Source organism: Nyctereutes procyonoides, unplaced genomic scaffold, assembly GCF_905146905.1.
Source record: "Nyctereutes procyonoides isolate TBG_1078 unplaced genomic scaffold, NYPRO_anot_genome, whole genome shotgun sequence".
In the NCBI taxonomy this organism is placed as follows: domain Eukaryota; kingdom Metazoa; phylum Chordata; class Mammalia; order Carnivora; family Canidae; genus Nyctereutes; species Nyctereutes procyonoides.
In genome coordinates, this window is record NW_026575051.1 from 49794699 (window position 1) to 49810163 (window position 15465).

The 15465-nt window shown below is 39.1% G+C and overlaps 1 protein-coding gene across 2 annotated transcripts in view; it reads right to left on the reverse strand.

Annotated features, from left to right (window-relative positions):
- MAP3K7 (mitogen-activated protein kinase kinase kinase 7) overlaps positions 1–15150 on the reverse strand; it is a 72012-nt gene extending 56862 nt beyond the window's left edge. For both annotated transcript variants that reach the window (XM_055330356.1, XM_055330355.1), the window contains exon 1: positions 14826–15150. In XM_055330356.1, the coding sequence (XP_055186331.1) occupies positions 14826–14945 (120 nt within the window). In that variant the 5' untranslated portion in view covers positions 14946–15150. The remainder of the gene's footprint in view (positions 1–14825) is intronic.
- Between the last annotated feature and the right edge of the window lie 315 nt (positions 15151–15465).

Genomic DNA, 15465 nt, shown 5'->3' on the forward strand with positions numbered 1-15465 from the left:
GGAAGCCTACTTCAAAGACTTATTGAAAGATTTTAGAAATCATCACTATCTGGATTTGCCACTGAGCAAGTTTAAAGTTCTTAAAGTGAGGAAATGATGAACTTATCTCTATCTTTGAAAGTTTATGGAATAGACAGCTCTTCACTATCAGATAAAACAAAAACATCAAACAACAAAGACTCCTGGAGCAAGAAAACAAATTAAAACAGGCAAGATGAATGGCAGAGGATAGAAAGATGATGTTTGGGAAAACAAATATAAAAAGAACTTACTATCAATGTTTTAAGCTATCATATTCATGAAATTAAAAATAGCTTTTGAATAATTCAGTAGGGGTATGAAATGGAGGGAAAAGTATAAAAATATAGATGCTATAAGACTGGCCATCGTGAAGGCAGACAAAACATGTATTACCTATACAATGGAATACATTCATCAAGAGAAAAAAATGAACTAATTGATACATGTTACACTATGGATGAGCCTCAAACACACTATGCTAACTAGACACAAGAAATCACATGCTGTATGATTCCACTGATATGAAATATCCAGAAATCCACAGATAGAAAGGAGATCAGTGGTTGCTTGGAATGGAGTAAAAACTGGGATTAAGGGCAGCCCTGGTGGCTCAGTGGTTTAGCACCACCTTCAGCCCGGGGTGTGATCCTGGAGACCTGGGATCAAGTCCCACATCGGCTCCCTGCATGGAGCCTGCTTCTCCCACTGTGTCTCTGCCTCTCTCTGTGTGTCTCTCATGAATAAATAAAATCTTTAAAAAAAAAAGAAAATTGGGATTAACTGTAAATGGGTATAACTCAATGTCAAGGGGATGAAAATATCTGAAAACATATTTATGGTGATGGTTGTATAACTTGGCAAATTTGTACAAATGACTAAACAGTCCGAATGGGTGAATTTTATGATATGTAAAATATCTCATTAAAGTTGCTTTTGAAAGTTATAAAATGAAGATTGGCCATCTACTGTTGACAGCTAAGTGATGGGTACCTTATGGGTTCACTGCTTTCTCACACTATACTTTCTACTTTTACCAATGTTTGAAATTTGCCATGATATAAAATCAACAAAAGAATAGCTTTTGATACTTGTAAAACAAAATCATTAGATGTTTATCATCGTAAAGGACCTTAGTGAAGTGCCATCTACTCCAATTCTTCAGCTTCCAATGTATCTAAGTGCTTTGTGTCACAAAGCTTTTTGCTTAAGTGAAATATCTACCTCTCTGTACATCTCTCGTTTATGATGTACTTTCCGTGTAGTGCTTTACATACATTACCTCATTTACACAACTACAAGAGACAGGTACTAATGCTATTCTTATTTTACTGTAAAGCACCTAGTATTAAAGAAGTAAACTGCCCAAGGCTATATTAGTAAAGACTTAGTGCAGTTTGATGCCAGAGACTTTAACACCAGAATGTTAGGAATCCTAATATATGTACACATATATTTCTATTCTACGTCGAAAGGTAACAGTTATCTTTCCTTGGAGGAGGAGTTTTCACTTCAGATAAACTTACAAGAACAAATCCCTGGGCACAAAGCTCTTTTGTAACAAAGCTAGCTATGGCTAAGGTGATCAGATAACTTATTATTTTCATCAGAATGCTTTCTAGCATAAGAAGGAAGTGCTAATTACTGGACAGTAGCTGTAAACTGGGATGTATGGCCACTCTAGCCATAGTTCAAATTCTTTTTTTTTTTTTTTTAAGATTTTATTTATTTGTTCATGAGAGAGACACAGAGAAATGCAGAGACATAGGCAGAGGGAGAAGCAGACTCCCTATGGAGAGCCTAATGCAGGACTCAATCCCAGGACCCTGGGATCATGACCTGAGCCCAAAGCAGATGCTCAACTGAGATACCCAGGTGCCCTACAGCTCAAATTCTACTTCATACATTACACAAAGTAGTATGGACATTTCTCATGTTAAATAATGCATAAAATCACCCAAATGGTTAACCATGTGCCATTTATTGAATGTTTACCATGTGCCATGTACTAGTCTATGTGCTAATCATGCATTAACGCATTTAATTCTCCTCCATTTTATTTTATTATCTCTAAGTATTTTTTAAAAGATTTTTATTTATTTATTCATTAGAGAGAGAGAAAGAGAGAGCAAGAGTGAGAGGCAGAGACATAGGCAGACGGAGAAGCAGGCTCCATGCAGAGAGACTGATGTGGGACTTGATCCCGGGACCATGGGATCATGCCCTGGGCTGAAGGCGGAACTAAACCGCTAAGCCACCTGGGCTGCCCTATCTCTCAGTATTTTTTATTAAGTTTTTAATTTTAATTCCAGAATAGTTTACACAGTATATTACTTTCAGGTGTATAATACAGTGATTCAAAAACTATACATTATTCAGTGCTCATCACTCTTTGATCCCCATCATCTACTTCACCAATCCCGTCTCCCACCTCCCCTCTACTAACCATCAGTTTGTTCCCTAGAGTTAAGAGTCTGTTTATCTTTTTATTTTCCCTTGGTTCATTGGTTTTGTTTCTTAGGTTTCACATATCAATATGTGAAACCATATGGTATTTGTCTTTGACTTATTTTGTTTGGCATAATATTCTAGCTCCATCTAGGTTGCTGCAAATGGCAAGATTTCATTCTTTTTTATGGCTGAATAATATTTCAGTGTGTGTGTGCGTGTGTGTGTGTGTGTACATGACATCATCTTTATCCATTCATCAGTCGATGGACATTTGGGCTGCTTCCATATCTTGGCTACTGTAAATAATGCTGCAATAAATGTAAGGAGGCCCATGGATCCCTTGAAATTAGTGTTTTCATTTTTTTGGTAAATAGTAGTACAAATAAATACTGGATCATAGGGTAGTTCTATTTTTAACTTCTTAAGGAACTTCCATACTGTTTTCCACAGTGGTTATAACAGTTTGCATTCCCACCATCAATGCATGAGGGTTCCTTTTTCTCCATATACTCCCCAATACTTGTTTCTTGTTTTTGATTTTAGCCACTCTGACAGATGATGTGAGGTGATCTCATTACAGTTTTGAATTGCATTCTCTGATGATGAGTAATGTTGAGCATCTTTCCATGTGTCTGTTTGGTCATCTGTATGTCTTCTTTGGAAAAATGTCTGTTCGTGTCTTTGACCCATTTTTTAATTGGGTTGTTCTTGAGCACTGAGTTGTATCTCTCATAAGAGAAAGAAACCAACATCAGTCACTTGCACTAGTCATCCAGCTATTTTAACATGAATGGGTATTGGCTAACCCTGGCAACATCAGAGTATGGGAAAGAGTACACACAGGCTCTAAAACTCAACAGACTTGAGTTGAATATAGGTTCTGTCTACCTATTAGCTATTAATGCTGGGGAGATTAACATCTTTGCACTTCTGTGTTTTTCAACAGTGTTCTCAGTGACATCTACAGGGTTCCTAAGTGAGCCAAAGCCACACGTTTTCTTAAGTCCTACAAAAGAAAAAGTGTGTAGAGGTGGGTATGAATAAGTGTAAGAGAGCTGTACTAATCATTTCTCTCACAATTAACCATGATAAATAGCAAACAGGTCCTGAGACAAATTTCAACTTTATGGCAACATTAGGCTAAGAAGGTAAGGATGGAGACCAGACTATTGATAAAACTATGAAATAATGACTATGAATTTAAAATATTCTTCAACCATGTATTTAAAAATACCTCAAAGCAACTGGTACTTAGTAGGTCTCCTCCTGTTTCATTTTCCTATTCTCAGGAATGTCCATGCAGGGATTCCAAACATTACATTTGTGGATCATTCACTTGTCAGAAAAACTGTTAGGTGTTGCATGACTAGTTGTGATGCACAAGTGCCATCTAGTGCCGAGATAATGGCTGAGTTTGAGTTTTCAATTTAAAATCATGGGAACAAAATGCAGACAAGTGAGGACACAATAATTTTTCTTCCATTTGCTTAAGAAAGCAATTTTTGGGAATACTTTGAACTATAAAACAAGCATATTCATGTAAGGTAAAAGCCCATGGCTTTAAAAAGCATCCACTCATGTTAGAGCCATAAGATATTTCACATATATAGTGAAACAACAGATACAAAATGATAGTAAAGAAAGTATAAGATGCCTAAGGTTGTACACCGAAACTGAAATGCATGATAAAAAAATTGCTACGAATTCAAAGGAGAGGTTAGAAGCACAGAGTTAATGCCTAAAGAATTAAATTTCTGGGGTGTCTGGGTGCCTCAGTAGGTTAAGCGTCTGCCTTCAGCTCAGGTCATGATCCTGGGTCCTGGGACCAAGCCCCACATAGGGTTCCTTGCTCAGTAGGGAGCCCCTCTCCTTTCTTCTCCCTCTCCCTGCTACTCCCCCGCTTGTGCACATGCTGTCAAATAAATAAATAAAATCTTTAAAAAAAAAAGAAATTTCTGTGTATTTCATGATTCTGATCACCAATTCGAATGAATGAAGGGGACTTTCTCCACACCAACAAGCAATGCTCAGATACCAGCTTGGTGTCTTATAATTCAGTTCAATTCTGACACTATCTATTTGGATAGTGTAGCATCAGATCTTATAGGTTAAGATCTCATCTCTATAAGACTGCCTCTTCTCCCACAACTTCAGATGCCAGTCACAAGCCCAGGTGTCACTTGTGCTTCTGACCAATGGCTTCAGACTGTGGAGGTACAATGACTCCCTCCTTGGGTTCAATTAATTTGCTAGAGTGGCTCACAAAACTCAAACAATTTACTTACTAGATTACCAGTTTATTATAAAAGGATATAACCCAGGAACCACCAGATGGAAGAGAACCAGAGGGTAAGGTATGCAGAAAGTGTGCAGATCTTTGATGACCTCTCCAGGCAAGCTACTCTCCTTGCACCTACCTCTACCTATTCACCAAGCTGAAAGTTCTCCAAACACTATCCTTTTGGGTTTTTATCGATGCTTCATTAGACAAGTATGATTGATTAAATCTTTGGTTATTGCCAAGTGATCTGACCTCTAGCTCCTCTCCTTTCTTCTCCTCTCCTGTCCTTGAAGGTCAGGAGGGTGGAACTGAGGTTCCAAACTTCTCATCACAAAGTAGATTCTCCTAGCAGGAGCCCCATCCTTTGGAAGGCATCAAAAGTAACCTCACTACCATAACAAAACACACATATGCGACATACAGGAGAAAGAAGGGGAGGAGAAATATTTTTGTATCTCTCTTCATTTAGGAACTACTGAGGGTATCTCTTTTCACTTAGGAACTCTGAGTCAGAAACTGTGGACAAAAGTCAAATATATATACGAAATATACATTTGGTCATTCAGATTGCAACATCAAAAAAACCTCCCATTTTCCAAATAGCATAACTGTAGAGACATTAACAGGAAAAAAGATAAAGAATTGACCCTTGTGAGGTAGAGAAACAACTCAAGACAAAATAACACTGTTAAAATAAGTTTTTAAATACCAGCTGAAGTGAGCCAAAGGTGAGTCTATGAGGGTGCCTAAAGAAACACCCCATCCCCTTCAGTGATAGGTTCAGGGATTCAGGATAGGTTAGGGATTTGAGGGCAAAAAGGACTTACCCTTCCCATTTCTCAAAGAGATCCCTAAGAGAGGGTAGCCTCACACAGCTTAGCCCACAAGGGAAGCTGCAGATAATTAAGAATGCAAGGGAGATAAACAAAGGGAGGCCCTACTCAGGTTCTCTCGGCCCCAAAAGAACATGGAAATGATACAAAAACCTCTCGCCAAGAGAAAAGTGAGGCAACTGGAAATTAGAGTCTTCTGAACTGTTGGAAGGAGGCTGTTGCAGGGCAAATTGCTGGAACCTCTATCACAGGCAGTGAGATGGCAGACAACTCAAGTACAGGGAGCTAAGTGTACAGCTTGGCTACATTTTGGAGAATCAGTGAAATCATCCTCCTGACCTTCAAGGACAGGAGAGGAGAAGAAAGGAGAGGAGCTGGAGGTCAGATCACTTGCCAATGACCAAAGATTTAATCAATCATACTGTCTAATGAAGCATCTGTAAATTTTGGAGAATCAGCTAGAATCTTACCAAAGGGTAAGACCTAGTCAGTAAGCAAGGGAGAAATAAATCATTTCTCCTTTCAAAGGGGTAAAGGTGAGGTTCATGTCAAGGAAATAATGAACTTCATTTGTTTACTCCTTAAAATAGTAGTTTTTGGTCTACTATATCTAGCTACCATTTAGGATACCAGAGATAGAGCAATAAATAAGACAAAGGCCTTGATCTACATGGAATGTGCTTTCAATTGGGGCTGGGGAGCAGACAACAGACAAATCGATAAATGAGAAAAATACCAGATTGCAAAAAAAAAAAAAAAAAAGTCATGTAGAAAACAAAAAAGGAAGATGATAGAACAAAGAGACTAATGGAAATTTTGGGATGGATAGTACCGTAAGGCCATCTGATGAGGTTACTAACTTGATACTTGAATAATACAAGGAACCAACCAAAGAAGAATAAACAAGTAATGTGATGGCCCTAAGAGGGGGAAAAAAACCCCATTCCTTATTCAACAATATTTGAACGCTGTCTACAGACTAGGTGGTATTCTAGACCCTCAAGATATAGAAGTGAACGAAATAACCTATCCTTTTTCCTACTGCTTATATTCTTGTGGAGAAACAAATGAAGCAAGACATACAAGAAAACACATTTTAGTAAATAACAAGCGTGCTAAGAAGTAAAGGAGCAAACTCTTGTGTGTACACACACAAATGCACTACCCCTGCCCCTACCACACCGCCAATTTTAAACAGGGAAGTCCTGTAAAGCTGCACTGAGAAAGGTGACATTTTAGTGATGACCTAAAGAAATATTTGGAGTGTTTGATGTGGTGGTGCACAGTGGAAAAAGGGAAGAGTGATGCCAGATAAGGCTGGAGAGACAGGCAGAGTCTGGATCCTGAATGGCTCTCTGCATCATGAAAAGGATTTTGAATTTCAGTCTAAGTGCAATGGGAAGCATATTAAAAAAAAAAAAATCATTCTAGCTCTTACATGAAAAATGGATTGTAGGGAAGCTAGACTATATAGAGACACCAAAGAGGCTATTTTAACAGCTCAAGCAAGAGAGAATAGCTAGGACAAGGTTGATGGTAGAGCAGAAAAACGGGCAGATTTGGGGTATGTTTTATTATAAAAGAGCTTGCAGGGGTGCCTGGGTGGCTGTCTGTTATGTGTCTGACTCTGGTCATTTCAGGGGTTTGGGATTGAGCCCCCCATTGGGCTCCCTGCTCAGTGGGGAGTCTGCTTTTCTCTCTCCCTCTGTCCCTCCCTCCTTACTTCTCTCTGTCTCTCTCTGCCTCAAATAAATAAATAAAATCTTTAAAAAAAAAAGAGCTTGTTGATGGTCTGCATGCAGGCAGGATGGGCAGAAAGAAAAGAGATGAATTAAGGATAATGTCTAGATTGGGCAACAGCTTAATGAAGGAAAACAAAGAGAGTAGGCAGATTTTTGTAAAATAACATATTTAGCAACTAAAAAACAGTATTTAGTTGTTTCTAGTCAATCAACTGGATGAGATTACCAAAAAAGTAGCCTCTAAATACTTGGGCCCCAGAACTGAGTTCTGAAGAACTTTAACATCCTGAAGAGAGAGGAGAATAAAACAGCAAAAACTAGGAAGGAACGGTCAATAATGTAACAGGCAAATCAGATTAGTGTCATCAGAACCCAAGGGAAGACTTCCAAAAAGAAATCAAATGCAAAAACAGCAAAAGCATTAATTCAATGGCTCTCAAATTGTGGTCTCTGGATCCAAAGCATCAGGATCACCTGGAAATTTGTGAGAAATATAAATTCTCAGGTTCCAACTCAGAAGTACTGAGTCTGAGGGTAGGGTCTAGCAATCTAGGTTTTAACAAGCTCTTTAGGTGATTCTGGTTTGAGAATGATAATACTAGGTTATATTAAAAACATAATTAACAGAGAAACAAGATACTCTGGTGGAAGCTATCACATAGACCAGGGAGTCCTCTCCTGTTGTTATTATTTATGAAAGTTTTCCAGAGCACTAAGATGCCAACTTGGACGGGAAGAAAGGAGAAAAAGGGAATTCTTGTGAACAATCCAATGTTTTTCCTTATACACAGTAGATGAGTAGAAATGAGCGGCACACATGGCAAATTGAGACACATTTGCAACTAAGGTAAACAATGAAAAATCCAACATTCAAACTACAAAACAAGGAAAGAAAGTCACTTTTTACTTACCACTAAATTTTTAATTCAAGTTCACAAATCAAATATGCTTTTTGGATAGAATTCCTATCTGAACATAAGTTTCTCTGACACATTATCATTAACAATTATTTTGAATGACAGCTTTCTCCAAAGATCAATTTTCAGCAAGGGTGTAAAAAAGAGCACATATCCAAATTACAAGTATCTCCCCCCATCACACACGTCCATACAAAATGGCAAACTCAGAAATAAATACTAGATATTTTTCACAATCCCTCATCTGTAAAAACAGAAAAACAAAGGAATGCAAAGAGGACTTTGGCTTTAAAAGGGAAGTCAACTTAGAAATATTTCTTCCTAAATTTATGAATTCATTCTAAATTAAAATGTTGTTAGATTAATTCTCTTATGATATGCATCTACCCCCCCCCCCATGGTGTAGTCTTCTTGGTTTTGGGTCCACAACTTTAGTTTCATATAGTAAAGCAGATTTAAATGTAATTTTTTTAATGTAATTTTTTAAAATTTATTTATTTATTTATTCATGAGACACACACACAGAGAGGCAGAGACATAGGCAGAGGGAGAAGCAGGCTCCACTCAGGAAGCCCGATGTGGGACTCAATCCTAGGACTCCAGGATCACACCCTGAGCCATAGGCAGACGCTCAACCACTGAGCCACCCAGGCGTCCCTTAAATGTAATTTTTAAATTAAAAAAAAAAATAGAACAGAAGAATGAGAGTGCAAAGACTATTATCAAGCAATTAATATTAAAAAGCACAAATATCAAAATCAGGATTCATTCTGTTATGTGTTTAAAGAAAGCAACTCCTTTAAAAACGGATTTCTTTAGGATGGAAGACTATTCCTTTATCCAAGTCATGTTACTAAAAACAAATGGACAAACAAAAAACCCACTTAAACTATACTAAGTGGAAAAGGATGCCTTTGTGCTCTTAATTTACTATGAAATATTATTCTTAATTGTCCCCAATTCATGTTATTTTTAGTTCAGTGATTTTAGTTGTCACATCCACTTGGCTCTGCTCTATGGACTATGTGAATGGACCCTGGCTATGCTGCCACTGCTCTGGCTAGAAATACGGAACATGACAGAACAAGCACAGATCTTACATTAATGTGTTAGAACTTAGAGCTTCCAACTATTTCAGAACTCAGAACTTCAATATCTATTAATAAACTGTGGCAGAGTAGAACTGCCATCTGCTGACAAGACAGTCTTGAAAACATAGAAGTAAAGCTTTGATTATTCAAACTTATTTTTGAATTTTCATGCAGTCTTTTAAAACCTGCCACAGACATCTGACCCAGTTAGTAGGCCTTTCTTTCAAATTATATGCCCATGTCATTTTTTAAGCTAAACACACACAATATAAAAGCTATCATGTACCTATCTTCACTGTGATAACAATTCCAGATTTCAAATGAAACCAATGATCATAAAGTTTCACATGGAAGAGGGCAGCCCGGGTGGCTCAGTGGTTTAGCGCCTGCCTTTGGCCCTGGGTGTGATCCTGGAGACCTGAGATCGAGTCCCACGTCAGGCTCCCTGCATGGAGCCTGCTTCTCCCTCTGCCTGTGTCTGTCTCTCACTCTCTCTCTCTCTCTGTATGTCTCTCTTGAATAAATAAATAAAATCTTAAAAAAAAAAGTTTCACATGAAGAGTTTATTAATAATTTTGGATACCCACAATTAAATACTAACAAATCTAGAGACTCAGTTTTTTCAGGTCACTATAAACAAAGTTTTTTCCCCATTATCAGTTGTCTATATACATCTAAACTACAAAATAAACATCACTACCAAAAGTTCTTTCTATATTTCCCTTTAAAACAAAACCTTTGGGTCTCTATAACAAAGCTCAAGAACATGTAAGTAATGTAGTGATTATATGTGCCTTGCTTATTATATTATACTTGAGGTCAACACTGTGGGTCTCCCTTTTAAGAAGCAACTATACCAAATAGGGTCTTTTTAGGATTTTAGTAATAACTCACTAGTGGTTTACTTACAGCATCTGACCCTTCACGGTGTTTTTAAAACCCCTGCTAAACCAAAGTATTTGCTAGGTATAATGGAGTATAATGGAATCAACATTTGGATAGAGAATCAGATTTCACTTCTAAGTGTAAATGCTGCCTTAGCCAAATCACAAACTCATCACAACCTCTGGTTTGTATCACACACAATAAAGAACTGGATGAGCACTAAATCCTCATGATTATGCTGTGATAACTTCAACTACTCCTTCAACAAATATTTACAGAAAAAATAGGTGCTACACATTGGTGTTACAAGTGTGAATAAGGCACCTTATATTTTGCTGGGGGGATACACAATTTTGCTTACTGGTTAAGTGCCATAAAGGATAATAAAACTGACAAAGATCTAGGTTGTTTAGGCAAAGTATCCCTAAGGAATAAACATCTGAAGTGGGACCTGAATGGTGAAAGCAGTCAGCCATGTGAAGTTCTTGGGGGAAGAGAATTTTAGGCAGAGGAACAACTGCAAAGACAATTCACGTTTGTGCCTTTCCCAGTCTGTAATGCTTACTTTATTCAAAATTGAGTTTCAGATTACTTTCTATTCACCCAAGTCTTCTGTGATTAACTCTACTTACAAATTATGGCTTCAGTGCTCAGTTTATAGCCACAGTTTTAAATTTGTAGTTCTGAAAATGTTAATTATTAACTGTTCTGTGTTTATTCTAGCCTGACAATAAGTCAAAAATTTCAAGGAGAGAATCTAGAATTATTCTATTAATCTTCCACAGTACCTTAGCAGTATTGTATACAGAAAAGAATGTTCATTAAATGCACAGGACCAATCACTGTAGGAAAGGAAATCAGTATTGTTTCTCCACTTTCAGAATAAGGTTTGGTCAGAGTGCTTCATAAAGAACTAAAGTAACACTGTAAATATAGTAGAAAGAACAATCGACACGAGTGAGAAATCTCAAATTCACTTTCCAGCTCTACCACTTACTTAGACATCAGGCTTCTAGTAAATCAAACCCTATGACCATTTGTCAATATAAAATGGGGATATCTGTCCTGTCTAATCAGGGTTGGTTGTCACCAACTATATTCCACAAGAGATCATGTAAAACTTCCTGTGGAAACATACCAAAATACTGGAAATAACAAATGTGTTTTCACTTTAGAACTGGAAGACACTTTAAATACCGTGTTCAATTCTTCATTTTACCTGAGAAGTCAGAGACCCAGAAAACTGAGGTTACCTGCTCAAGGTTACTGAAATATATTTTGGCAAAATCAGTATGGCATCCAATTTTTAAAAATACCCAGCCCAGTACACTTTTTACCACACCACACTGTCTTTACCACTTCTTGCAACTTAGTCTTCAATGTGCATACCTCTAATTTATTCTAATATTCTCTTCACTCAGATCCAGAATGGTAAAAACTAGATGGCTTAAAAAAAGGACAAGGTACCTACCTATGTAAGTTTCTGAGGCTGAGACCTCCTATAATTTGGTATCAGAACTGAATTTAGGAAGTGCCACCCTGATATTACTGAGTCACAAGATTAGGAATGTAAGGATTACAATCAGCTGATGCCTTAAAAATATACATCTACTAAATGACTGCATATTTGGCCTGTGGCTGGAGTATTTTTCTTACGTAGTTTCTAACTGAATCAATATAATGCTGCTTCAATTGCACTGTTTTTTTTTAAATATTTTATTTATTTATTCATGAGAGACACAGACTGAGAGAGAGAGAGAGGCAGAGACACAGGCAGAGGGAGAAGCAGGCTCCATGCAGGGAGCCTGATGTGGGACTCGATCCCAGGACTCCAGGACCACACCCTGGATCGCGCCAAACCGCTGAGCCACCCAGGGATCCCCTTCAACTGCACTGTTATTTGAGAAATACAGAACAGGATTTTATTTATAGGCAATATATTTGTACTATATAAAATATTGAAAGCAATGTAAAATACTTTTTTTTTTCTGGTCATCTTTCTTCAGTCTCTTATTTATGATTTTAATCTAGAAGCAAAATCTAAATTGAGAAATAGTTACTCACTGAGTGCCCATAGTACACTATGGATTATATAACACTGTTTTAACATGTGCAAATGAATGTAATGGGAACTATGTAATAGTTTTAATTTTAGAAAGGTCCAAATTCAATCTTTAAAGTGAAAATAAACTGAGTATTAAAAAATGAAAATTAAATTAGATAACCAGGGGTAGGCCATGTGGCTCAGCGGTTTAGCGCTGCCTTCGACCCAGCGTGTGATCCTGGAGACCAGAGATCGAGTCCCACATCGGGCTCCCTGCATGGAGCCTGCTTCTCCCTCTGCCTGTGTCTCTGCCTCTCTCTCTCTCTCTCTCTCATGAATAAATAAATAAAATATTTTTAAAAATAAATAAGATAACAAGCTAATATTAGAAATTTTCATCTGAAAACGAAAATGTACTCCTCAGGAATGTCCTAAATATAATAAAGAAAGGTTCAAACAATATCTAAGCCAAAAGAAGAATCTTTAGAAACTTAAAACCTTATCTGAAGTTAAATGGCTCTCTGGGAAGAGCAGTAATATGAAATGATGTCTCCTCAGTAACTTCCATTCTTCCAAGAAGCAATAATGTAAAATGCTTTAGAAAGTAGTGTGACAATATAAAGGCTATAAGAATCAAATGATGTTAAATCTGTGAAAGCAGTTGGTAGACCATGAAGTACAAGTTATTATTATATAACAATTTGTAGTCTACCAGCACAGTTTGCCACAGAGAAGACGTAAATGCTTATTTAAAAACTGCAATTCTTTTATACTGACTCATTGAATTTTTATTCTTAAAAAAGAAAGTTAGCCATGAAAGCTGGATCAACTATCCACTTCTGAAAAAGGAATTTATCATAGCCTCAACAGAAATCACCCCCCCCCCAACACACACAAATAAATTCCTCCCTCTTTTCAAAATATGGGTCCTTCTTTTAGCCATGTGACCTTAAAGAGGGTCACTGTTCCTCTCAGGAACTCAGTTTCCTAGTAGTAAGTGTCAGGTACCCTGTTGGGTTTTGATTATATTGCCTAACAGGATGTTATACAGATAAAATTAAATAAAAATTATTATCCCTGTTTTATATTTATAGTTAAGAGATAAAGCTATAATGCTCAAAGTATTTATGAAACTTGCTTCAAATCACACAGCTAATAAATGGTATACCTGATATACTGAACATCCTTCTAACTCCAAAGGCCTTGCTTACGCTCTCTTGTAAAATGAGGCTGTTCTCCATGATTACTTTATGCAATAAAAAGACATGCTTAAGGAATCCATTATTCTTCCAAAACATGCCATAGGAAAAAAAAAATTATTTGTTGAGTGATAATTATCTCACCACTTTACCCTGCCACTGCCTAAAAATAATTTTGGATTTTTAAAGTAGAGGTAACTCCTTGAAGTCTGTGACACAGAACACACAGTGTTCTTTATGGACTATGTACTGCGAAGTACTTAATAAATTTTAAAAATGAAGAATACATGGTAACTGATAGAGATACTATTTTCAACTAAAGTTTTAACACTTTCTAAAGTGTGTCTTTAAAATATACATTGTTTTTACTTTTCTAAATTTTGTGGTCCGATCTACTTTATTTATTTTTAAAAAGATTTTTATTTATTTATTCATGAGAGACACACAGGGAGAGGCAGAGACACAGGCAGAGGGAGAAGCAGGCCCCATGCAGGGAGCCCGACGCGGGACGCGGGACTCGATCCCGGGGGCCCCAGGATCACCCCCTGGGCTGCAGACAGGCGCCAAACCGCTGAGCCCCCCCGGGCGCCCCGATCCAATCTACTTTATATATTTGAAAAGAAACGACACGTTAAAAGCACCTAACTGCCCTTCTCTAAAATAACTTCTTACAGAATAATGAACGGATTTGGGTTTTCAAACAGCGATTTCTGGTTTGGTGTTTGGTGTTATGCTGTGGTTGTCACTGAAATCACTGAGTTAGCTCTTCGGAATACGCCACCTTGAGACCTCGTTCCCCCGTAGTCTGCATTACTAATGCTAAAATTTATCCAGGCTAGTCCAACTGAGGACAGAACGTTTATTATTAGGTCTACTGCTCTATCGAACAGGCCAAAATGAGAATCACTGGGTAGCCGGGGAAACGCTGTATGGGACAGGAGGGCAGGTTTCTTTACCAAGCGTTTGTACTAGGTACGGAGCTACATACGTCAGACGTAAAACAATCCTCGGCCCGTAAGAACAGCAAGTCTCGGGGAACTGAAACTCCAAAACGGCCGTGGTCTTTGATGCATCTGCTACCTATGTGTTTAAGAACCGGTGGACCACACCATCTCACCAGTTCGTCCCGCTGTTTGAGGTGATCGAACTCCAGACACCGGACCCAGAAGAGGAGGGCAGCAGTGAAGAAGAAAGCAAGCTTCCCCGGGGCATTTGACGGCAAAGTCCTCTCTCCACCTGGCCTGTGTAGGGACTCCCGGGTGGACCCGGCGGGGCCCTGAGACCGCAGCGGCCCGAGGAGCCCCCTGAAGAGCTGCGACCAGGCAAAGGCCGGTTCGGGCGCCTCCATGCCGGGCCTCACTCACCTCTTCCACTTCGATCTCCTTGTAATCGATCTCTTCAAAGTTGAGGACTTGGGACGGGGCTTCGATCATCTCACCGGCCGAAGACGAGGAAGAGGAGGAAGCGGCGGAGGCTGTAGACATGATCCCTCGCGGAGCCCGGGGGGCCCGGGGAGGCTGCCACCCGGACACTCCGGGGGAGACCCGTGCCCACCCGCCTCCGGACCGACCTTCAGCCTGAAGCCACGGCGATCCGTGGCGGGGGACAGGGGCAGCGGCCACAGCCGAGTCCCGGCCCCGGCTCCGCTGCGTTTTCCGCCGCCGGGCCCCGCCCACTGGACTTCCGGTTCCGGCCTGAAATCGGAAACTGTGGAGGAGGGCTGCGAGCTCTAGAAAGGGGAGGGGGGAATTTTGTGACTGAGACCGGGAAAGGAAGGGCCGGTTGGGGGTGGGGTGGGGGAAGAGCGAGAGGCGAGCTTAGAGCTGCGGAACAAATTTCGCGAGATCTTTATTGAAGGGCGCCCCCCCCAACGTCGGATGATACCGCGAGAGCTGATGCGGTGACGCAATTAAAGTGCGCGAGCGGAAGTGGCGCGGAGCCTGACGGAGTATCAGTGCGGTTGGTCGTTCAGAGACTGGCGGGAAAGATAAAAAAGTAAGGTTT